General features: G+C 46.6%; 1 protein-coding gene across 1 annotated transcript; it reads right to left on the reverse strand.

Moving 5' to 3' along the window:
* Window positions 1-6283: 6283 nt before the first annotated feature.
* On the reverse strand, window positions 6284-9561 carry LOC119330456. Its single transcript, XM_037603564.1, has 2 exons — window positions 9153-9561; window positions 6284-6522 (listed from the first exon to the last, which is right to left on the reverse strand). The coding sequence occupies exons 1-2, from the start codon at window positions 9528-9530 to the stop codon at window positions 6505-6507; spliced, it is 396 nt and encodes a 131-aa protein (XP_037459461.1). The 5' UTR covers window positions 9531-9561; the 3' UTR covers window positions 6284-6504.
* Window positions 9562-26180: the final 16619 nt, after the last annotated feature.

A 26180-nucleotide genomic window follows, 5' to 3' on the forward strand; every position in this document is an offset into this window, starting at 1 on the left:
AAAATCGCGGAAACCTAGCAAATCACATAAAGTTTTCGGAATCGTGGAAACACTAGCACCCAAATCACATAAAGCATAAAACTCATGATCTTTAATTTTAATTTTTATTGTAGGTTCCCACTCATCATAAAGTTTTCTAGGGATAGAAACTTCCAACTCAAGTTTTTCTTCATAATATTGCATCAGAGCATCAACGATATGTTTAGTAAAAGATTTATTTTGACTATAAGCATGAGGAGAATTTAGCACGGATTGCAACAAGGAAATACAATCTATCAAAGAGCAATTATCATAATTAAAATCCTTGAAATACAAAATAGTGGGTTCATTGCTATTAACTTTTACCAATTTTTGCATTAAGATCTAAAAACTCCGAATTTTTGGAACGCCTTCCAGGTAAAGGTGGCTCATCTTTAGTCCCATCATTATCAAGATTCATATTGCAAAACAAAGATTTAATAGGATACACATCAATAACTTTTACATCTTCATCTTTATTTTCATAGAAACTAGAAGAACACGCTTTCACAAAGCAATCATTCTTAGCACGCATCCTAGTGGTTCTTTCTTTGCACTCATCAATGGAAATTCTCATGGCTTTGAGAGACTCATTGATATCATGCTTAGGTGGAAAAGATCTAAGTTTCAAAGAATCAACATCAAGAGAAATTCTATCAACGTTCCTAGCCAATTCATCAACTTTAAGCAATTTTTCATCAAGCAAAGCATTGAAATTCTTTTGCAAATTCATAAACTCCTTAACACTAGTCTCAAATTCATAGGGCATCTTATTAAAATTTCCATAAGAATTGTTGTAGGAATTACCATAATTATTAATTACTAGGAAACGGCCTAGAATTAAAATTACCTCTATACGCGTTATTACCAAAATTGTTCCTACCAACAAAATTCACATCCATAGATTCATTATTATTCTCAATCAAGGTAGACAAAGGCATATCATTAGGATCAGTAGGAGCACTCTTATTAGCAAATAATTTTGTAAGTTCATCCATCTTTCTACTCAAAAGATTAATTTCTTCTATCGCATGCACTTTTTTACTAGTAGATCTTTCAGTGTGCCATTGAGAATAATTAACCATAATATTATCTAGGAGTTTAGTAGCTTCTCCTAAAGTGATTTCCATAGAAGTGCCTCCCACGGTCGAATCTAAAAGATTTCTAGAAGCAAAATTCAATCCGGCATAAAAATTATGTATAATCATCCATAAATTTAAACCATGTGTAGGGCAATTACGTATCATTAATTTAATACTCTCTAAAGATTGTGCAACATGTTCATGATCAAGTTGCTTAAAATTCATAATATCGTTTCTAAGAGAGATGATCTTAGTGGGAGGAAAATACTTAGAGATAAAAGCATCTTTGCACTTATTCCATGAATCAATACTATTTTTAGGCAAAGACGAAAACCAAGCTTTAAGAGAAAACGGAAATAGCTTCGACTTGAAAATATCATTGTCCACATCTTTCTTCTTTTGCATATCACACAAATCAACAAAGCTATTTAGATGGGTAGCGGCATCTTCAGTACGAAGGCCTGCGAATTGATCTTTCATGACAAGATTCAACAAAGCAGCATTAATTTCACAAGATTCAGCATCGGTAAGAGGAGCAATCGGAGTGCTAAGAAAATCATTGTTGTTGGTATTAGTAAAGTCACAAAATTTAGTATTATCTTGAGCCGTCGTGACAAGGAAGCAATCCAACACACAAGCAAACAAGAAACAGGCAAAAAGGCAAATAGAAAAAGAGAAGGGGAACGGAAGGAGAGGGCGAGAGGAAAAAGAGGGCGAATAAAACGGCAACGGTGAAGTGGGGGAGAGGAAAGCGAGAGGCAAATAGCAAATAATGTAATGCAAGGGATAAGGGTTTGTGATGGGTACTTGGTATGTCTTGACTTGTGCGTAGACACCGGCAACGGTGCCAGGAATGGATCGTTGTTAGGAGTCAAATCTCGACTTGACTTGGCACGAATCTCCTCGGCAACGGCGCCACAAATCCTTCTTACTACCTCTTGAGCACTGTGTTGGTTTTCCCTTGAAGAGGAAAGGGTGATGCAGCAAAGTAGGGTAAGTATTTCCCTCAGTTTTTGAGAACCAAGGTATCAATCCAGTAGGAGATCACGCTCGAGTCCCACGAACCTACACAAACAAATAAGAACCACGCAACCAACGCGATAAAGGGGTTGTCAATCCCTTCATGGTCACTTACGAGAGTGAGATCTGATAGATATGAGAAGGTAATATTTTTGGTATTTTTATGATAAAGAGAAATAAATATGCAAAGTAAAATAACGACAAAGGTAATAACTAAGTATTGGAAGATTAATATGTTGGAAGATAGTCCCGGGGGCCATAGGTTTCACTAGTGGCTTATCTCAAGAGCATAAGCATTATGGTGGGTAAACGAATTACTGTTGAGCAATTGATAGAATTGAGCACAGTTATGAGAATATCTAGGTATGATCATGTATATAGGCATCACGTCCGCGACAAGTAGACCGAAACGATTCTGCATCTACTACTATTATTGCGCACATAGACCGCTATCCAGCATGCATCTAGAGTATTAAGTTCATAGGAATAGAATAATGCTTTAAGTAAGATGACATGATGTAGAGGGATAAACTCATGCAATATGATATAAACCCCACCTTTTTATCCTCGGTGGCAACAATACAATACGTGTTGGTTCCCTTTCTGTCACTAGGATCGAGCACCGCAAGATTGAACCCATAGCTAAGCACTTCTCCCATTGCAAGAAAGAGCAATCTAGTAGACCAAACCAAACTGATAATTCGAAGAGACTTGCAAAGATAAACCAATCATACATAAAAGAATTCAGAGGAGATTCAAATATTGTTCATACATAAACTGGATCATAAACCCACAATTCATCGGATCTTGACAAACACACCGCAAAAGAAGATTACATCAAATAGATCTCCAAGAAGATCGAGGAGAACTTTTTATTGAGATCCAAAGAGAGAGAAGAAGCCATCTAGCTAATAACTATGGACCCGTAGGTCTGAAGTAAACTACTCACACATCACCGGAGAGGACATGGACTTGATGTAGAGGCCCTCCGTGATCAATGCCCCCTCCGGCGGAGCTCCGGAAAAGGCCCCGAGATGGGATCTCTCGGGTACAGAAGGTTGCGGTGGTGGAATTAGATTTTCGTGGTGCTCCTGGATGTTTGGGGGGTACATGGATATATATAGGAGGAAGAAGTACGTCGGTGGAGCATCGAGGGGCTCACGAGGGTGGCAGGCGCGCCCAGGTGGCGTAGGCGCGCCCCCCTGCCTCATGGCTTCCTCGGTTGTTTCTTGACGCCCACTCCAAGTCTCCTGGATCATGATTGTTGAGAAAATCACGTTCCCGAAGGTTTCATTCCGTTTGGACTCCATTTGGTATTCCTTTTCTTCGAAACCCTAAAATAAGCAAAAAAACAATTTGGGTTGGGCCTCCGGTTAGTAGGTTAGTCCCAAAAATGATATAAACATGTAAAATAAGGTCCATTAACATCCAAAATAGATAATATAATAGCATGGAGCAATCAAAAATTATAGATACGTTGGAGACGTATCAGGGATCCGGAGAACCCTTGCCGAGGAATATCGCCGGAAGTTGGAGCTCCAAGAGGCTCGCTTCCGCACGTGGTGCGACGAGCTGCAGGGCAAGGTCGACGCCCTCAAGAGGAAGCTAGCTGCAGCGGTGTAGTGCGAGAAGGCAGCTGGGGAAGCTCGGGCCGTTGTTGAGGTGGAACTGTCCTTCCTCCAACAATAGGTAGAAGGCGTTTCTTCCCTCGTCGATAAGGCTTCAGACGAGGTGAGCCAACCTCGGCCGCTGCAACGCGAGTGCTCGCAGATGTTACAGACCCTTGGGCTAAGGGCCAACCGGGCCCTGAGCAGCATTTGTGATGAGGACATCTCCAGCCCACTCGAAGCCAACGACGCTGGTTACCTCAGCTTCTTTACGAAGGTCGTGGCACACCTTGAAGGCGGAGCCATGAGGGCGTGCCGGCTCATCGAGGAGAAGAGCCATGACCTTCTTGCGCACGCATTCTCGCGCGTCTTCAGCCGCCTTCTTCGCTCCGATCCCGACTTCGACTTCGATGTTGTGATAGCCCCCGTACCTGGAGCGATCCAAGGCGCCCTGGCGGGTTGGGTGGAAAATCACGTGGATGACCTGATCATGGAGCTTTCCCCTGCCGACGATGTGGTCGTGCCCGCGGTCGAAGAAGGTGGAGCTGATGACGACAACGACGGCAGCGCAGACAATGATGGCACATCTCACGAGGCTTGTATTTCCTTGTTTTCTTGTCAAGACTTTGAATGTGACCCCACAGGGATGCGAAAGCATTTTTGGAAGAACTTTCTCCATGATGTAGTAAATAGTATTGCGCTCCTTGATGTCGCCCTTCTTTTACCTTTTGCGCACCCTCGACCCTTGAGTATGGGTGGCCGTCATTGTCATGCTAGGTCACGGTGCCCGATTCAAGGTTAGGAGGCGGGCGTCTGTCAAGAGCCCTACGCGATGTGCACTTGCCCGCTTGCCCGAGAGCGCCGCGCAAGGATCTAGAGAGGTGTGTGCATTGGCAAGGCCGCGGATTCTATGGCCTGGGCACTCAGGGCATCTTTAGCGCCGCTAGGCTGACCCAAGCATGCGCACCATGCCCAGCCCCCGCTCGCGGGGTGCGATGGAGGGAGCCATGGGTGCCCACCATATTTCGCAAAGACGGGACTCAAGCGAAGGGAAAACGGCTATAAGAAGAAAAACTAGGAACCCCCCCCCCTTGTCAACAAAATAGCAATAATTGCACGTTTATTCCAAGAAGTAGCAAATTTGGTTACAAGAAAAAGCCAAGAACAGTTGCATCTGACACCTGTGCTAGTCTTTTAGTCTTCCCACCAGCGGAGCATGGGGCTTGCACTGGGTGTGGGCATAGTCATTGCAGGACCGTTTCGTCCGCCAACGCGGAGCATGGGGATTCCACTGGGTGTGGGAATAGTCTTTGGGGGACCATGTCGTCCGCCAGCGCAGAGCATTGGGCTTCCACTGAGACGTGGGTGGGAGCCCCCATGAGGCTCAGGGGCAGCACTCAGGAGACTCCGGGGCGTGTACAACACCACTCATTATTATGTGAGAGTGTCATGGGCGGAGACTTGGGTCGGCGTAATGCGGTCGCCTGCCTCCCTGTCAGGGAACCCACCCCTTGCCCTAGGCCGCGCACCGGCGTGCCTGTGCGCCGGTAGCCCTAAGCGGGGCCCCTAAACCGGTGACCAGCAGCGGACAACATGACGTGCCACCATGTTGGCCGCGGGCCGCCTGATTAGCTCGTCATGCCCGTTTTCGGGCTCCTCCTAAGCCCGTTTGGCCTCTCGAGCCCCCGCGGCCCTCATGAGGCTCCCTGGCCTCGGCGGCCCCTCGAGCCTTCGGGGCCGTGTCCTATTCCGAGGTGCCACCTCGCCGGGTGTGTCCTTGCATGCACAATCTGCCTGCCGCTTCGCGGGCATGCCACCAGGCGCAAGTCTCCTGCACTCTAAAGTTAGCAAAAATATGTTCTGCAAGTATTTGTCTTGGTAGTTAAGGCCCTGTCCGCAGCCCCCAGGCCTCAAGAGGCCTTTTGATCTCAAGGGCCGTACCAGTGAAAGCCTGCTTTCTGCCAACCCACGGGCCCTTCACACTTGTCGGTCACCACCTTGCCATCGTGTCATGATGGCCAGGAGGTGGCGTACTGTGGCGTCCTCCACTGGGGGCCGCTTACCCAACCTGAAGCATGGGGGAGAGTCTCACTTGCCTTCTTCTCGCTGCCCGGCCCTCCGGGTTCTTTCCCTGCGCAGACGCAACTAGGGCATGCCCGAGCTTGCAGCAATGGTCAAGACCCAGGTGGGGGACAGAGGGGGTCCACACCCCCGCAAGCGATGTTTGGTAGCTCGGCGACCCGATCAACCCAAGCAGCGCGGTTGCCCTGTAGAGGGTGGTAGCGTAGTAATTTGCACGCCATGAGGAGCGCTGCTCGCGCGCCCGTCAGCCCCTGGCGGGCGCTGTGGGGCAGAGCCGTGGCAGTGCCGATCGAGTGGGCGGTGGCTCGCCCGATGTGCCGTGTGAGGGGGGCGGAAGTGTAACGCCCTCGATTTGACCGTACACTAATCATACATGCAAATGTGTATGATCAAGATCAATGACTCATGGGACGATATCACAACACAACTCTAGACACAAATTAAAATAATACAAGCTTTGTATTACAAGCCAGGGGCCTCGAGGGCTCGAATACATAAGCTCGAATACACAAGAGTTAGTGGAAGCAATAATATTTGAGTACAGACATAAGTTAAACAAGTTTGCCTTAAGAAGGCTAGCACAAAATTAGCAACGATTGAAAAGGTGAGGCCTCCTGCCTGGGACCTCCTAACTACTCCTCGAATCAAAACTCCATGTAGAATCACCCTTGGGATCCTCTGGCTCCTGGACTCCATCATATGTTTGCAATAACCTGGAAAAGGGGAAAAAGAAGTAGCAAAGCAACCGTGATTACTCATCCAAAGTACTCGCAAGCAAGGATCTACACTACATATGCATTGGTATCAATGAGAGGGGTAGTATATGTGGACTGAACTACAGAATGCCAGAATAAGAGGGGGATAGCTAGTCCTATCGAAGACTACGCTTATGGTAGCCTCCATCTTGAAGCGGTAGAAGAGAGTAAATGGTAAGTTAACAAGGTATCATCGCGTATCATAATTCTACTCGATGATCCTGTCCTCGTCGCCCCGTGAGAGAGAGATCACCGGGTGTATCAGACACTTGAAAGGGTGTGTTTTATTAAGTATCCGGTTCTAGTTGTCATAAGGTTAAGGTACAACTCTAGGTCGTCCTTTTACCGAGGGACACGGCTATTCGAATAGATAAACTTCCCTGCAGGGGTGCATCACATTTCCCAACACGCTCGATCCCCTTTGGCCGGACACACTTTCCTGGGTCATGCCCGGCCTCGGAAGATCAACACATCGCAACCCCACCTAGGCACAACAGAGACGTCAGCACGTCGGCCTAAATCCTATGCGCGCAGGGGTCTGGGCCCATTGCACACTTGCACATTGTGAACGCGGCCGGTAAGCAGACCTAGCCTCTCTAATACAAGAGCAGGTGTTCCAGACCAATCCGACGTGCGCCGCTCAGTCGCTGACGTCAAGAAGGCTTCGGCTGATACCACGACGTCGAGTGCCCATAACTGTTCCCGCGTAGTCGGTTAGTGCGTATAGGACAGTAGCCAAACTCAGATCAAATACCAAGATCTCGTTAAGCGTGTTATTTTGAAGTAACCACGAACAACGACCAGGGCCAGGCCACCTCTGTCCTAGGTGGTCTCAACCTGCCCTGTCGCTCCGCCACAAAGTAACAGTCGGGGGCCGTCAGGAACCCAGGCCCACCACTACCGGGATGGAACCACCTGTCCTTTCAGCCCCCACATCGGAATCACTTGCGGGTACTCTACGAGTCAATCCGACTTTAGTCACCATCATGTATCATGTATAATAGCGTAATATGTATATACCCGTGATCACCTCCCGAAGTGACCACGGCCCTATAATATAGCATAGCAGACGGACAAGAATGTAGGGCCACTGATGGAATACTAGCATCCCATACTAAACATTTAGGATTGCAGGTAAGGGTCACAACTGTAGCAACAATGACAAGATATGCATCATAATAGGATTAACCAAAAGCAGTAACATGCTACACTACTCTAATGCTAGCAGTAGAGAAAGGAATAGGCGATATCGGGTTGATCAAGGGGGGCTTGCTTGGTTGCTCAATCTGGCAAAAAGGAGTGGTCGTCGGTGATGTAGTCGTACTCAGTGGCATCAGCGCCGGTCTACCGGAGAAGAAGAGGGGGAGCCAAATAGTAAATACGGAGCAAACAAAGCATCACAAAATATAACAAGGCAATACGTGGTGCAGGGGTGATCTAACGCAGTGGTAGGTGATAGCGGCAAAGGGGGGAAACATCCGGGAAAATATTCCCGGTGTTTCACATTTTCGGACAGACGGACCGAAAGGGGACGGTTGCTGGTTCGCTATGCTAGGGACATGTGGTGAACGAACGAAGTACTTATTCGGATTCGTCTCATCGTTCTGGGCAACTTTCATGTATAAATTATTTTCATCCGAGTTACGGATTTTTCTATATTAATTTTTAAAGTTTTAATTCATTTTGTAGAAGTAACTGGATTTAATTTAATTCGAAATTATAACATTAATTACTTTTGTCTCCTGGTGTTACTCTAGCCTATGAGTATGCCAGTGGGGCTAGTGGAGTGGGTTGACCTAGTCAAAGATTAAATAGTCAAAGGATGAATAGTGTAGGCTGGTCCCATATGCCATTGTCTCAAATGTTAATAAAACAACTTACTAATTTAATCAAGGGGGAGTCCCACATGTCATTTACTAGTAGATAACCTAACTTTTAATTAATCTTAAACTAATTGGACATGGCCTGGAAATTAGTCACGGCCGGCCACACACACAGAAAACACACACGCACACACATGGAACACATAGCTAGGGGCTACTTATGTTCCTTGTTAACTGAACAAAGCATTTTGCGATTTTCATAGGATTTAATCCAGTCATCGAAAGGATTTGGTCAAGTGGGATAAAATCGAGTTTGTCATGTATACTTTTTACTCATATTATTTTTGCTCATGTTAGTAGTTAGTTAGCCATTGTTTAGTGACTGTCTAGAGGGTTAGTCATTGTAAAACAAGAAAAGCTAGCTAGTAGATATAAAGTACAGTAAGCAGCGATAGTAGTAGGATGCAGCAACAGCTAGCAGCACAGGAGAGCGGGATCAGGGAGCAGCAGGGCAGCCCAGACGGCCACAGGCGCAGGCAGCAGCAGCTTCGGGAGTAGGGGCACGGTCCAGGTGGACATACGCGCGCAAGGGCACGGCCTGGGGCGCGCCTAGTGCGGCAAAGGGGCGGCCAGGGGGCGCACAGGAGCAGGGCAGGAGCAGCATGCGAGCGAGCCCGCGGACGTGGCGAAGGCGAGCTTGTGGACAACGACAGCTACAACATGAATTGAGTCGAGGAAAAGAGGGAAGACGGGAGAGGAGCTCACAGCAAACTCGGGGACGTGGTTGGGGTAGCCGGGGACGGACCGGAGCAGTTGGAAACGACGACGGACGCCGACGATGTACCCGATGAAGACGACGGCGATGGCAAGCGCACGGGAGTTGCGCCGCTCGATCTGGTAGCGTAGTCGAAGGAGATGACGGCGGGGAGGCTCATGGGCATCTTCGTAGTGCTTGGGGAGGTCAGCGGCCGCGGCAACGGCGCGAGGCAGTGGCATACTGGCGCGGTCACCGCGTGATCTTTCGAGCTCATGCTCGAGCAGAGGAGGGGGCGGCTCGGTGGTGAATGAGAGGGGAACGAAGGAGAGCGGGCTAGGGTTCGCTATGGCGCGGTTATAAGCCGAGGAGATCGACGTGGAGGCCATCCATGGCCATGGCGGTCGTGGATGTGCGACACGCATGTCTCCACTGTACAGAGGAGGGGATGAGGTGGAGGTGGAGGTGGGCTGGGCCGGAGGCACTGTGGCCACTTATGGCCCAGTGGCCTAGTAGTTTCAGGAACTTTTCTATTTTCATTTTCATTTTTTACTTTTCTTTACTGTTTTCTTTTTACATTAGCTAGCAGATGAATTTGGTTAAATGTGAAAGTGGGTACACAACTATTAGGAAATATATTGAAGAGGCCCCAAAAAGTTTGAGGTCAAGAGGAAAAGTATAAAAAAAGTTTATTTTGAAAGGCTATTTTTATTTGTTGTTGAACCACTTTACAAATTCCTAGGGACCAATCAATGGGTCAAATAATGTTTGGTTCAACATGACAAAGATCAGGGTATTTATAGAATATTGTAAACATTTTAGTTTTACCGTTCAAAGAAATTATTATTTCACTTGCAATTCAAATTTGAATTTGACTTTGATTTTGGACAAGTGGCCATTTGCATAGTAACCAAGATGACATGGCTACCATTAGGGGAGATTACTGTAGCTTCATTCTTGGGGTGTTGCAAATCTCCTGCACTATGTCCCGAGATTTAAGAGGTGAGGCAAAGGGGGGAAGGTTCTGGTAACAAAATTCTAGCGAGTGTTGCCGATCTTGGTTGCTCTTCTCGAGTAGGTCAACCCACTACGTTGATCTCTTCATTTCCCTGCTCCAGGTCATCATGATGAAGTCGTCATCCTATCTTCAGAAACACTATCGTACTTATGAAAGAATTAGGGGGGGTATTCTGGCGGAACGGACCTCTCCACGGTTGACTAACTGGTAGATAACATCAGGGAAGGTGTGGAAAGTAACTCTTGAATTGAAACTTAAGAAGATATCAAGAGAAAAGTAAGAAGGTACCATGAGAAGTTTCAAGCGGGCAGGCAATCGTTCTATGCCTGAAATAGGGCGTGAAAGGGGTTCAAATAAACGGGAATAAGTATTGTGTCTAATACCAGAATTGATGATCTCTCGGAAGGTGGCTTGTGAATTACATATCAGGCCACACGCGAGGAGTAACTTTGGAAATGGCGGGTACAAAAGAGTCAAGTTTTGATCAGGCGACCTGTGGGTTATGGGCCCACCATGCGGGTTAAAATTAGAAAGGCACTGACTTCTTGCACGGTCAGGATAGCAATGTATGTCAGAGGAAGCCCATCAGTCATGTTGGCAGCAATCGTTAGTACCAAGGGCGAGGGATGAAGAGAACCATTTTCCTGCCCGTTGAAACGAGGCGGACCTATAGGCAAAGTTCTCATCCATCGGTAGTTACCGGAATGTCATCAACAAAAGTAACAGGGTCTTATTAACAGAGTGGTACAACAAGGTGCTCAACTAAGAAAGGTTAAACAAAACAATGGAACAGAAAATGTGATTATCTGATTAAACAGAATAGTGGAAGGGAAAATGTGTTTAAAGACATATTTTAGGAGTATGTCCTTCCCAAGGACAAACAGGGCATGATATCAATGACAGGATTGAAAGTAGAAAACCAATGAGGTAATGGGAGTGGAATTTCATGACATAACCCATACAACGGTGTTAGGATAATTGATAAAGAAATTTTAGCATTGCGCTTCCAATTTTCTTATTGAAGATCGGAGTACCACAGACAAGCTTCGAGATAGCATTGACATGCTCTTCAAGCGAAGGTCAGACTTTGGATACACAAAGGGTCCATTAGGAACAACTTATAGTATAGGTCTTACAATTTCCTAATGGAAGAATGGCTAACCCTGCCAGAAAGGAAACTATAACAATAGGTCTTCTGGCTAGGTGTGCTAGGCATGACATCACCTTATTGGGCCATATAACGACCAAATGTTATAACTCTTGGAAATATGTTCCAACCATCATATCTGACCGAGATTCAGATCTGATTGGTGTCAGGATACCTTAGACTAAGGACGTCTGAGCAAAAAAGGTGCAACACAACTTGACAAGATGACATTGCCAGATTCTCGGGATATGAACTATGGAAGCGAGTTCCGAAACAAGAGTTCATCAATAAACCAAGAAGAGGATGAGGAGGTGGCTGATGGAATCAGCGCCAATTCATCAAGATTTCCAACAAGATGGATTTTTCACAATTATGTGAACAAGGAGATAACAATTGTCGGATCAAATAATATAATGATGTATGTTCGAGGAAAACATCCACTTTTAAACATTGGTTGACAGGCGCACCCGAAATATGGGATGGGTTGCACGATAAATGTTAGAACAAGGACTTAATGAACAAAATAATTAAAATGAATCAATTGACCATTCACTTCAAAGCAATAGGGTTGCTAGAAGTTTTGAATTCACACATCATAGTTCAATTATCGGTATTCCGGTTAGAAACGACATGGGGACCAAGAAAGAATGGTGATGGTGAGAATTATCACTATACCAAGAATTCTTAAGAGGTGGAGTAATCCTCACGACATTCTTGACATAAAAGATGGTAATACTCCAAGGTAAAGAAAAACAAATGCTGGATAGCAAGGAACCTAAGGTATAACATGGAACACGAACAAGTTTGTGTTGGAGGGAAGGCAATAAAGTGGTCGATGATAAGACAAATCATCAAGGGCAAGTATGGTATTTCTCATCATGAATTCAATTGATATCCTGGAAGAGCTCAGAATGCTGATGATGATCACGACACATGTGTCAAGAGATTTCATGAAGATGTAAGCGATCGACAATGACATCAAATTAAAGGAATGATGAAGCGAAAGGTTATTGGAACCATGGGTATGACACAAACTCGAAATCAAGCTTGCTGTTCAAGGCGAAATGATAAGACAGGAGCATCAACGTAAGGTAGTTCATCGTCGAAAATTGTGCTCCGGGAAGGACCAGGTAGCACAGTTAATATTTGGCAGAATAATGATATAGCCGAGCAGGCTAGGAATGATGGATCGAGTATAAACTCGTAAGCAAAGAAGATTACTAAGAGTTGTTTAGTTGTGGTGCGGACTCAATTCAATTATCAGTGTCCTTGAGTGTTTTAACAACTCCGAACCCGGGAAAATTGGAATCAGTGAGAATGTGGCACTTGCTGAAGAACTCATAAGAAGTTATGCAGTCCGATGATAATCTCGAGATACTAGGGGGGTAATACTCGATGACAGACCAAAGTAGAGGTTGGACTGGGGTATTGCTCTGAGGAAGACAAGTCCTTAAACTTGCACGAGAAATGGTATTTAAAGGAGAACATGGTCGGAACCACGATTGCAAAGGATCAATTCACCGATACCAAAAGATATTATATGAAGGAAATAGTTATTATTACAAGAAGCTTCCTTGATACGATCTACATCGTGTCCATGGGCATGAACACAAAGTTCAAGGTCGACTCCCACTTCCTCAATGGATAACCTTTCATTCACTTCTCCCTCTTATTAAAAATGATTTGATTGTGGAATCCTACCTAGGGAATTAACAGAGGAGTATGACCCATGAAAACTTACGGGTTCCCAGAGATTAGGAAAGGCATAGGTTCAACCCATCGTGTTATCTTAGGAACATATACCACAATCTTTTAGAAGTAATTAATACAAGCTCGAAAGTAGAGCATGGTCTAGAAAGCGGAGGATACAATTTACCAAAGGCATTATGTATCCGAGGAAAGTCTCAGAAGGTTATCTAATATGGAGGACATTGTCGGATAAAATCCAACAAATGATCTGGTGTTCCAAAGGGATCTGGTGTGAGCATCGGTACTCAACCATAGGAAGAAAGAATGCAAGGAGATCAGATTATTGATACAACTGACTAATCCAAGTTCAAATGCAATGGAGTTATGATTTCCAAATTAAGGGCTTAGAAACAAACGCTCTGATTAATGATGGATAAGTTGAGTAGGCTCAGGGGTAAAATCGATAGCCATTTGATTGGTCGAGATCCAACTCATCTTTAAAATGATGCCTGAGCTGGAAGGATGAATTCTAGGACCTGATTGAGGATTGCGAGCATTTGCAACATATTGAATCAGCAGACTCAAAATGATAATTACAAAGGATGCCAATAGGATTACCTGACTTATTGGATTGTCCAAAATGCAAGGAAGCAATAATTTTAAGAGCAATAGGCTACTTGTTTCAGAAGATCGAATAGTATTTCAAAGGCTTTTGTGAAACACGTGAACAACTCAGAATGAGCCGATACTCGGTAAGTACAAGAAATTATGCATATGGGTATTCAGGTTGCAAAGAACTGCAAGGCAGTAAGCACAAAGTATTCTCGGAACAATAAAGAGAATTTCGGGGTAGCTTGTAATAACAAGATCAACTGGGAATAAATGTAAGAATGACATGTGTATGTATTTATCCATGGGGATATCTCGATGGTAGGGAATTGCAAAAGCAACGAGCACAAATTCTCAAGAGAATATCGGAGAGTATCTTCGGAATCTTCTGGTGAAGTTGGCCATCATCTAGAATGAAAGGGGTCTCCAGGAGAAAGTATTTACGAGAACCTAGAGTTATAGTTAGCCAAACCATTTAATCCGAATAGAAGAGAGATCAGAATTCCCATAGTAAAGATCGAGGAGTAAAAGATCCTAATACCACCCAAATGGCGACGTGCGCCCGTTGTCGGTGTCAAAACCGACAGATCTCGGGGTCAATGGTAACAGGAACGAAGGAGATGATGTTTTACCCAGGTTTGGGCCCTCTTTATGGAGGTGAAACCCTATGTCCTGCTCTTGCTTATATTGATGGAGTATCAAGTATAGAGTTGATCTACCTCGAGATCATATGTTGTGGTCTAAAACCTGAGGGTATGATGAATAATGTCATAATGATCTATCGACTAGACTGGCCTAGGCTTATATAATGTACCACAGGCCTAGGATAACAAGAGTCCTAGTCGAATACGTTGGTGGAGAGGACTCCTTGTCTTGATCAACAAGTCTTGTGGAATCTTTATCATGTATACCACGGCTGTCCGAACTGTCCCATGAGTAAACGTCCATGGGGGTCCTCGGCCCAATCCAACTAATCGGGAGACAACGTGGTGAGTACCCCCTGGTCCAGGACATCGTCAGTAGCCCCCTGAACTGGACTTCAAGTTGGGGACGCTCCTTGGTTCTTCCCAACTGTTCTTCGTCTTCGGTCGTCGGTCTTGAAAACTAGTTCAACAAATCTTCCCACCTTCTATCTTGAGGATTGCCGAGCTAAATCTGAAGATCTCACACATCGGGTATCCGAAGAGCCCTTTAAGTCTTTGGCCTTTTATCAATGCCTTATTATTTTTATGCCACACCTCGGGTTTTATGTGTTTGTCGTGAGGTAGTGTCCTCTTGCATCCGAGCTCCAACGCCGGACTGCATTCAAGGTATCTTTTGCAGTCGAGCACCAATGCCGAACCGCTTCCGAGCTCCAACGCCAGAATGTATTCAAGCTCCAACGTCGGACTATGTCCAAGCTCCAACGCCGGACTGTATCCGAGGTGTCATAGATCACCTTGGTTAAAAAAGCTAAAGGAGTTTAGGCGAGCTTAATGCCGGAAATGCCCACTATGGATCCAGCCCCTTGCATCCGAGCTATATCTCGAAATGCTTTTGAGGTGGTTCAGCACCTCAGTCATGGGCTGATTGTTTGTGGATTTGATTCCGAATTGTGCAATGTATTCTCTGCCGAGATGTATAGCCAGTAGCCCTCAAGGTGTGTGTTGGCCTAATGTCCGGGATGCATCTGAAGGATAAAATCAAACTGCTGACCCTAGTAGCACCTGAGACTTAGGTCAATTTGTAAAATTATCCTGAGGATCAATTACTAGCTCGGCAACATACTTACGAATAGAAATGCGATGTAATATAGTAGTGGAAATAGTGACCGGCGAACGGGCCCCTGAGAGAGGGTCATGGGAAGTCGTCGTGATATATTAGCTTGATGCCGGATAAGTCCCAGATGGTACTTATTGTTGTCCGAAGACGCGCTTGTCCATAGTTCGGTCATGCCGAACACTGAGCACTTTGAATTTTCTGTCAGGACCCCGATTCCAAGCCACATCGATCTAACCGGTAACACCTCATATCAATTTGCGGCCTCACGCACGGTATCCCACGGGTGTCGCCTTACCATGGACCGGGACCGTTTGCGCCTTTTGGCTCACGTATATGATAGTGTCGCTAGCATCCATATGACAGAGAACCCGGGCCGACATGGCTAGTCGTGAACCCAAAGCGGCACAGACCTATGGAGACAGGCATACATGAATCACATAGAGCATGTCGGTCATCAGCGAGTGATTCCGGGCTGTAGCACTGGGCTAACAGGACTCCAAAAGTCTCCGCGTGACATTTCCCCGAAGGGACAGACATAGGAACGAAGTGAAACACATGCCGACCAGTCAAGTGTCCTGAACAGTAGTGCTGGGCTAGCAGGACTCCGGTGAACCGGGCTGTAGCGGACTACTATGGCTCGAGGAACACTAGACTACATTTCCCAATAAGAAAGGCTGCCAAGGATAAACAACTAGATTGTCGGATCCCACTCATACCAAGCATTTCAATCATACACACAATATGCCCGATATGAGTACATACAACATGGCATCACAACAAAACTCTACAACTCAAGTACTTTATTTAAAGGCTCCAGAGAGCCATACATAACATGTTCATACAGACAGGGGTCACATGACCCGACACTCAAGTCATACAATCATACAAGCACATGCGGAAGCAACGAGTCTGAGTACAGACACTAGAAAGAAAGAAAGCTTCTCGAAGCCTATCTATCTACATAGGGCCCTCCATGGCCAGGATCACCACCTGGGTGGCTAGTCACTCGTCGACGTCAAGGTCTACATAGAACCCATCAGAGGGGGTGGTGTTGTCATCTGAAAACAGTAATTAAGCAAACATGAGTACAAGGGTACTCAGCAAGTCTTACAACAGAACCTACTATACATGCTTATTCTCAAGAAGGAGGTGGGGTTATTGCAGCAAGCCAGCTTTGACTCTTGGCTAAGCTATCCTACGAAACTCCACCAGTAAAATAGTTTTCGCACACGAGTCCACTACTCACCAACACAATACTCCACCGAGGATCCTCCCTCGTCATCCTACGAGAGGGCCATTCTCGGTACTCACACTTATCTTGAGTCTTTTAGTAGTATCCATTAACTTGTCTATGAACTGCATAGGCAACCAAGTAGTCCTTTACCGCGGACGCGGCTATTCGAATAGTTTTATACCCTGCAGGGGTGTACTTCGTCACACATGTTTCCACCAATTAGCGTCTGCACACGACATGTGCTCGGCAGACTTCAAGCGAAAACCAACGTGGGTGTAGACCACGACCTGACTAACCTCACAAGTCTCTAGTCCAGGTTTATCGCCTATTCAGGTTCCATCTGCAAGGAAATCCGGCCGAGGTGTCCTCAACGGCCCCAAACGATGTGTATAGGGTCCCGAGACACCAAACGGGCGCCCGGCATACCCGGCCACAGTGTATCTACCGCATCATAGCCCACCCCTAGGGTCAGGGCTACGCACGGCCGCCAACACATGTCCTACAAACACCAGAAACTAGTTGCAACTCCTGGACAGAGGCGAGAGGGGTCAGTAAGTCGAGCGGGGTCATATTTCAGGGCCCAATGTGTGGTAGTAGCTGAATCTTAAATCATGCATACAGATCTCAGTTCTTATGGACGGTCTCAAATAAACAACCCACCATGTACTCCTATATGGCCTCTCATCGATACCTTTACCAAAACATGTTCAACACATTCCTCACATTACCGACATATCATATCACTCTAGCCCATCACCCAGATGAACCAGACCTGACACAACTCTAAGCATAGCAGGCATAGCAAGGTAGGAATCACATACATGTCTCAATCAACTCCTACACATGCTAGTGGGTTTCATCTAGTTACTGTGGCAATGACAGGTCATGCAAAGGATAAGGGTTCAACTACCATAACACACAACAGTTTGAATCGCGTTGTCTTAATGCAGTAAACCAGAGCAGAAGTGAGAACACGGTTTTGTATCGGAATGATCAATGGGTTGCTTGCCTGTTGTAGTGGTAATAGGGTACTGCCCTTCAGACGGATACTCGGGGTTATCCTCGGAGGCAGAACCTACCACGAAAGACACACCGAAACATAATCAACACATGGAAATATGCAACAATATGATGCATGCTATGACATGGCAAGATGAAGGTGTCTTGGCCTAATGCAAGCTAAAACAGAAAGGGATGAACTCATTTGAGTCAAAGATTCAATTATTAGCTTATTAAACATGGCTTTATTAGTGCATTACCTCATTCTGCTTAAACAGCAAGGTTAACTTATTTTGTCATGCATGAAACCATTACAGATGGATAGATTGAATTTTTCTGATCATTTTTCATATATAAATCTTTGCATTTGGTGCTATGGTTGATTTTCTATGATTTTTAGAAGTTTTGATTATTTTCTGGAATTTCTTATTAAAGAATAAATCCAGAAATTGAATTAATGCGTCAGCACTGCGTCACTGTGATGTCAGCGGGTCAAAGGCACCAGCCCAGGTCAAACTTGACTAGTGGGCCCCTTCTGTCAGTCTCTCAGCTAACTAACAGAGTTGGTTAGTGTTTAGTTAGCACTAAACTGGGTTAGTTAGGCTCTGGGCCCACATGTCAGTGAGAGAGGGGTAGTTAACGGCGTCATTAACCTCTAACAGAGTGATTAGCTCTAATTTAAACTAATCTAAATTAGTTAGAAGCCGTCCCCACACATCAGTGTCTCAGATGGAGTCAAACTGGGGTCAAACCCCTGGTTAGCGGGGCTAATCCCGCCGGCGTTGAGTCACCGGCGAGGCCGAGACGGCGGAGAGCTTCGGATTTTGTCCTCCAGTGACCAAATTGCCGGTGGAGACATGCTACGCGTAGCTGGGGAGCTCCCGCATCCAGTGGTGCAAGTGGTTGGACACGGGAACGCCGGAAACGATGCCGGCGAGCTCGGCAGCGGCGGCCGGAGTTCGGACGGGGTTGGGTTCAACGCTACGTTGCACGGGAGAAAGAGCTGGTGGTGGCTACAGGCTCCTGGTGCTGCGCTGAGCACAATGGTGAGCTTGGCTTCGAGCCACTGTGGCTCTAGCCACGACGGCGCCATGGCCGGTGGCGGGGAGCTTTCGGGTGTGGTGGAAGTGGCGACTACAGAGGCCAAATGAGCACGGGAGCTAGGAGAAGAGGAAGAGGAGCTCACAGCGGGGTCGGAGAGGGGGTCAGCAAGCTCGGGGAGGTCCTGGCGGCGATGAATCGACCGGAGACGGCTCGGGTGCCCGAGGTTGAAGACGAGGGCGAAGACGGCGTTCGGCAGCGTTTGGAGTCGCGTGGGTCAGCGGAGAGGTCCAGGGCGACGAGGCGGAGCTATTGGGCTTGTCGGAGGGGCGAAGGGGTGGCTCTGGTGACGTCTATGGCGAATGGCGGCGAGGATCGCGCTCGGCCATCGCGGGAGAGGGTGAGGGAGACGAGGGGGGGAGTGAGGGAGGATTAGAGGGGGATATGGGGGTCGGCGTGGCATCCCTGGACGTCTCCAGGGCGTCGGCAGAAGCAGGAGGTGGCCGGCCTGTGGCCGTGGGCGCCTGCCACGCGCTCCTCGTCCTCCTGGCGGGAGGAGGACGACGACTAGCAAGGCCAGTCGGCTGGGCCAAGCCAGGTGGGCTGGGCTAGCACAGGTAAGGCCCAGGTGGGCTTCCCTCTCTCTCTTTTTTGATTTGTTTCTATTTTTCTATTTAACTGCAACTGTTGGGCTTTATTAAAAATACTAAAACGTTTCCAAAAATCCTAAAAATAAATGTGGGCTCTGCTTAGAATATTTCCAACAGTATACATTTATTTCCAGAATTATTTGAGCATTTAAATTATTTTATAGCATTTAAATGCCCAAAATCAAATACTTATGATTTAATTCAATGACCTTCTATTGACCTAGAAAATTGTGCACCAATTTTGCCAGAGGTTCTAACCCAAGACAAATAGAGTGAACTTTTTAGAAGGGCATTTCAGGTTCATTGAAAAATAATTTTAGTAAACCCTAGTTGTTTTTAGGGGGGGTGTTGGGGTTCTGTCTTCCCCATTTCAAATTTAAGAGGAATTTAAACATGATGCACACTCTAATGCTTGAACTAACTAGGGTGTGACAACTCACCCCCACTCAAAAGAATCTCGTCCCGAGATTTAGGATCCTCCGGGAAGAAGGTGGGGTACTTGAGTCGAAGACGATCCTCCCTTTCCCAAGTGGCTTCTTTCTCGGAATGGTGTGACCATTGAACCTTAAGAAACTTGATATTATGACGTCGAGTGGTACGCTCGGCTTGATCAAGGATACGAACGGGATATTCCCGATAGGAGAGGTTATCTTGTAGATCAAGCGTTTCGTGGTCCACTCCACGGATGGGATCCGCGAAGCAACGTCTGAGTTGAGAAACGTGGAAGACATCGTGAACTCTGGAAAGATGCAAAGGTAGTTCCAATTGGTAGGAAACTTATCCTCGTTTGGCAAGAATGCGAAAGGGTCCAATGTAACGAGGAGCCAATTTGCCTTTGATACCGAAATGATGGGTTCCCTTTAACGGAGTAACCCGAAGGTAAGCCTTCTCGTTGACTTCATAAGTCATAGGCTTATGTTTACGATCATATTGACTCTTTTGACGAGATTGGGCTGTTTTCAATTTCTCACAAATAACGCGAACCTGCTCTTCTGCTTCCTGAATCATATCCGGGCCAAAGAGTTGTCTTTCCCCGGTTTCTGACCAGTTAAGAGGCGTTCGACATTTTTGTCCATGAAGAACTTCGAAAGGAGCCTTGCCCAAGCTGGCTTGATAACTATTGTTATAAGCAAACTCCGCGAATGGAAGGCATTTCTCCCAACTCATTCCGAACGAGATAACAGAAGCTCGGAGCATATCTTCCAGAATTTGATTAACTCGTTCTACTTGACCACTTGATTGAGGATGGAAGGCGGTACTAAAAGAGAGACGAGTTCCCATAGCATTTTGGAAACTTTCCCAAAATCGAGAGGTGAAGAGACTCCCACAGTCTGAGTTAATTTCCAATGGAACACCATGAAGAGACACTATTCGGGAGATGTATAAGTCGGCTAGCTGGCTAGCGGTGATACTCTCACGAACAGGTAGGAAATGGGCTACTTTGGAAAGTCGGTCGATCACGACGAAGATGGCATTATTCCCTCTCTTGGTTCTGGGAAACCCAGTGATGAAATCCATACTGATTTTATCCCATTTCCATTCAGGAATAGCCAAAGGTTGAAGGGTGCCAGCAGGCCATTGATGCTCTGCTTTAACACGACGACAAACGTCGTAATTAGCAATGTATTGAGCGATTTCTCTCTTCATCCTAGTCCACCAAAACCTCTGGCGTAGGTCTTGATACATTTTAGTACTACCGGGATGCATGGTGAGAGGGGATTCATGAGCTTCCTTAAGGATCACCTGGCATAGATGTTGTTTCTTGGGAACCACCAAACGGTTCTCGAAGAAGACAGCACCCCGCTTATCCATGGAAAAACATTTAGCAACTCCGCTAGCAATGTTTTCCCTAATCCGAGATATGCCCTTATCATGCTTCTGGGCAGCTATGATTTGATCCATAAGGGTTGGTTTCGCCACCAGGGTGGATAGGAATCCTCGAGGAACAATGTGAAGATTAAGCTTACGGAATTCCTCATGGAGAAGTGGTTGACTTTGTTGTAACATCAGGTTGTTACAATAGGATTTACGACTTAGTGCATCAGCCATGACATTGGCTTTGCCCGGGGTGTAAGTTATTCCTAAGTCGTAATCCGAGATCAACTCGACCCAACGTCTTTGCCTGAGATTCAAATCTGGTTGGGTGAAGATATATTTCAAACTTTGGTGATCGGTGAAGATCTCGCAACGATTACCGAGGAGGTAATGTCGCCAAGTTTTAAGTGCATGGACTACAGTTGCAAGCTCTAGATCATGTGTGGGATAATTTTCCTCATGTGGGTGTAATTGCCATGAAGCATAGGCAATTACCTGACGATCTTGCATGAGTATGCAACCTAGTCCTTGTCGCGAGGCGTCGCAATAGATAATAAAGTCCTTGGAGAAATCTGGTGGTACCAGCACGGGAGCAGATGTCAGGCGTATTTTCAGTTCCTGAAAGCTGAACTCGCACTGTGGAGTCCACTCGAACTTTTTATCTTTCTTGAGGAGTTCAGTTAAAGGTTTAGCAACCTTGGAGAAATTCTCGACGAAGCGGCGACAATAGCTCGCTAAGCCAAGGAAGCTTCGAACTTGCTTAACCGTCTTAGGTGGAGTCCAATCAAGGATGGCTTGAACTCGCTCGGGATTGACATCAATACCCTTACCAGAGATTACATGGCTTAGATAGGTCACTTCTGGCAACCAAAATTCACACTTGGAGAATTTGGCATAAAGGCGATGCTCTCGAAGTTTCATCAATACCAGCCTTAGATGTTCGGCATGTTCCTCCTCATTCTTGGAGTAGATGAGTATGTCATCGAGGTATACTACGACGAATTTATCCAAGTACTCCATGAAGACCGAGTTCATTAACCGAGAGAAGGTAGCTGGGGCATTTGTTAAACCGAAGGACATGACGGTGTACTCGTATTGGCCATAACGAGTAACAAAGGCCGTTTTGGGAATGTCCCCGTTTCTGATTCTGATTTGATGGTAGCCCAACCTAAAATCCATCTTGGAAAAGACTGAGGATCCAGCGAGCTGATCATACAGATCGTTGATCCTGGGAAGCGGGTATTTGTTCTTGATGGTGACCAAGTTGACAGGTCGGTAATCCACAACCATTCGATCTGTTCCATCCTTCTTCTTAACGAAGAGGACGGGGCAAGCCCAAGGAGAGGAACTAGGACGTATGAAACCCTTTTTCAAGGACTCATCGAGTTGGTTCTTAAGCTCGGCTAGTTCTAAGGGTGCCATCTTGTAGGGTCTTCTAGAAATTGGAACAGTTCCTGGAAGAAGGTCTATTACAAACTCAACATCCCTGTCAGGTGGAACACCTGGCAGTTCTTCTGGAAAGACATCCGGAAAGTCTCGGACTACCGGAACATCCTCAAGGTCTGGAAGGGGGTTGGCATTTAGGGAGTAAAGTTGGCGCTTGGCCACTCGGGTTAAGACATTGACTGTCTTGCCCGATGGGTGAGTAAGTTGAACGGTTCTAGTGGCACAATCGATCTTAGCATAATGAGCTGACATCCAGTCCATACCCAAGATGATGTTTATGTCCGAGGACTTGAGAGCTATTAAGGATGCAAGGAAGACAAGTCTATCGACAAGAATTTTGCTCCCATGGCTTACTCTAGAAGTTTGCCATCTAGAGCCAGGGGTTTGAATTTCCATGGTAGAGGGCATGTCATAGAATGTCGTGTTATGCAATCGAGCATAGTTCTCGGATATGAATGAATGAGATGCTCCAGTATCAAAAAGAACAGATGCCGGATGGCAGTTAACAAGGAGCGTACCAAGGACGATGTTAGGATCCTCATGAGCCTCTTCGGCTGAAACATAGTTGACATGGCCATGTGCAGTGGTGGCCGGCTTGGCGTAGAATGTTTTTCCCGCGGGCTTACCACGGCCAACGGACTTTCCAGTTTGATTGGAGTTGTTGTTCTGGGGACACTCTCGACTACAGTGACCCGGCTCTCCACACTTAAAGCATGTCATCATATTGGGGCGTGGAGCAGCGTTAGCAACAGGGCCACCATAGGGCTTGGGCGGTGCAAATTGCTGGTTAGGACGAGGCGCCTCAAAGGATGGCCTCGGAATGAACCTGGGTGGCAGCGCCGTGCTTGGGATCCACACCCGGTGCTTCTGAGCTCCAGAGCCGGATGAAGAGCCAAAATCACGGGAGTGCTTGCGTGAAGCGTCATAATCAGTCTGGCCTGTCTCAGCACTGATGGCTTTATTGACCAACTTCTGAAAAGAGGTGCACTCGTGCAGACGAAGATCGCGGCGAAGCTCAGGGCTAAGTCCCTTGTGGAACCTTGCCTGCTTCTTAGCGTCAGCAAATACCTCTTTAGGGGCATAACGTGCCAGATTCCCAAATTCACGACTATAAGCATCCACAGTCAGTCTTCCTTGGGTGAAGTTGCAGAACTCCTCCCTCTTGTGATCCATGAGACCTTCCGGAATGTGATGCTCAGGGAAAGCCTCACTGAATTCAGCCCAAGTAGTAATTTGGCCGACCGGGCGCATAGCTTCAAAATTTTCCCACCAGAGGCTAGCAGGGCCTTCGAGATGGTAGGCAGCGTAAGTAACCTTGTCGGCTTTGGCTACGTTGGCAGAACGTAGCTTGTGGGTGATGCTGCGAAGCCAGTCATCCGCGTCGAGGGGCTCGACGCAATGGTTAAACTTTGGTGGGTACAGCTTGATAAAGTCATTGATTGACACCAAGTCATTTCGCGGATGGCGTGCAGTGTTCTGCTCAATCCGCTCTAGAAGGAGGTTAGTCTCACGCTTGTTTCTTTCCGCCTCCAGCATTACTTTGGCCAGAGAAGGCGGGTGAGGCAGATTTTCACCCCTAGCTGCACTGGCTTCCCCCTACTCCGAGGCAGCAGGGTTGCTGCGGGTGTTGACCATCCTAGGAGAAAACAAGACAACGGTTTAGATAAGGATGGCTCAAGCTTAGCAAGGAAGTGCAGAATGTAATGGATAACACGGAATGCAGAGATGTTCATCTGTATGTCATGGTAATATAAAACTGCCATATATATACCAACAGTCATACACATCATACATAGTTTAGTACAAGCCCAAGCTACAAATACAACTATGATGAAAGACGTTACATCTCATCAGAGGCATCCCAAGCTCCTATACATTATTTGTCTACACCTCCGGAATTGATTACACACAAAGTCATATTCCACAAGTCACGCAGGACAGTGGAGATACAACTACTACAATACTAGTGGTACTACTACTAACTCAGACAGCTCCGTAGTAGTCCTCATAGAAATCACCTCCATAGCCTGGAAGTTCAACATGACCATCCGGGAACAGACGGTCCTGAGGAGCCTGTGGACCATAGGGGCTAGGATGAGGTCTTGGACCAACAAACGGTGGCCTGAGGGGACCACAGGGTGGGGTGATGCCTCCCACATCACGCCAATCCACCATGTCTGGCAAAGCAGATCTCACAGGATACAGATCCCTTGTATCCATACATCCAGCTTGCACCGCAGGTGCAAACCGAGTCAATGTAGCCCAATGATCAGCACAGGTATTGAAAAGCTCCAGCCTCAAGGCCCGATTCACTCGGTCCTTATCTTCGAGCATCTCGGCAGTGGTACGAGTTAATGAGTCCTCCTGAGTGGAGTCAGCATAGATAGCCTGAAGATACCCTTGCGCTCCCGGAAGTGAAGCTGGCATGTAACGGAAGTCGGTGTTCCGAAGCATGCCAGTCCGGACTCGCATGATGGTCATCATGGAATAGGCAGCATCCTGCACAACCATCTCAATAGTAACCCCGAGTCCATAGGAACAGTGAAGGGGCTTGGTAGATCCAGGATAAGAAGGAAATATCCTGACGGTGCAGAAATATTGGCTTTGATTAAAGTCTCGGAATTGCTCTTCGACGGTGTATTCGGGATACCAACGGTAACCCGTCTCGATCATTACCCGGACTAACTTAGCAGTATGACCGGGCACGTCGAGGCACCGGGTCAGGCGAACCACTTGGTTTTGAACATGGTTGGCCATCTGAAAGCACAACCACAATGCAAAGACATCAGAATTTCTAGGGAAAATTGGACAGCATAACAGCTGTAAATGCTCAGAAAAAGATTTGATACATCCACAACAGTTCGCAATACCACTCAACAACATCATATCAAGGTTCTGATCCAAATAGCAAAATACTAAAATAGTAGAAACTAAACTGGGGCTTGTAGCAACTATCCTATAAGCTACTACGGATTTGTAACACGTGAACCTGATAGAAGAAGAGAGCCTAGTCCTTAACCCACGTTGAATGAGAAGAGAATGACTCAAATTAGAGGCATAGGGTAAAGGAGTAAAAGAGCCTTACGTTCCCTCCCACAATCAATTCCCCTACATATTACTAAAGCATTTCTAGACTCGACATCGACCAGCTTGGCTCAACGAACCTACAGGCAGTCCGGCTCTGATGCCAACGCTGCTAGGACCCCGATTCCAAGCCACATCGATCTAGCCGGTAACACCTCATATCACTTTGCGGCCTCACGCACGGTATCCCACGGGTGTCGCCTTACCATGGCCCGGGACCGTTTGCACCTTTTGGCTCATGTATATGATAGTGTCGCTAGCATCCATATGACAGAGAACCCGGGCCGACATGGCTAGTCATGAACCCAAAGCGGCACAGACCTATGGAGACATGCATACATGAATCACATCGAGCATGTCGGTCATCAGCGAGTGATTCCGGGCTGTAGCACTGGGCTAATAGGACTCCGGAAGTCTCCGCGTGACATTTCCCCGAAGGGACAGACATAAGAACAAAGTGAAACACATGCCGGCCAGTCAAGTGTCCTGAACAGTAGTGCTGGGCTAGCAGGACTCCGGTGAACCGGGCTGTAGCGGACTACTATG

Source organism: Triticum dicoccoides, chromosome 7A (assembly GCF_002162155.2).
Source record: "Triticum dicoccoides isolate Atlit2015 ecotype Zavitan chromosome 7A, WEW_v2.0, whole genome shotgun sequence".
NCBI classification, from domain to species: Eukaryota; Viridiplantae; Streptophyta; class Magnoliopsida; order Poales; family Poaceae; genus Triticum; species Triticum dicoccoides.

What these genes read in the sequence shown, in the direction of transcription:
- LOC119330456 (XM_037603564.1), bottom strand. Translation starts at nt 9,530, where the DNA reads ATGGCCTCCACGTCGATCTCCTCGGCTTATAACCGCGCCATAGCGAAC.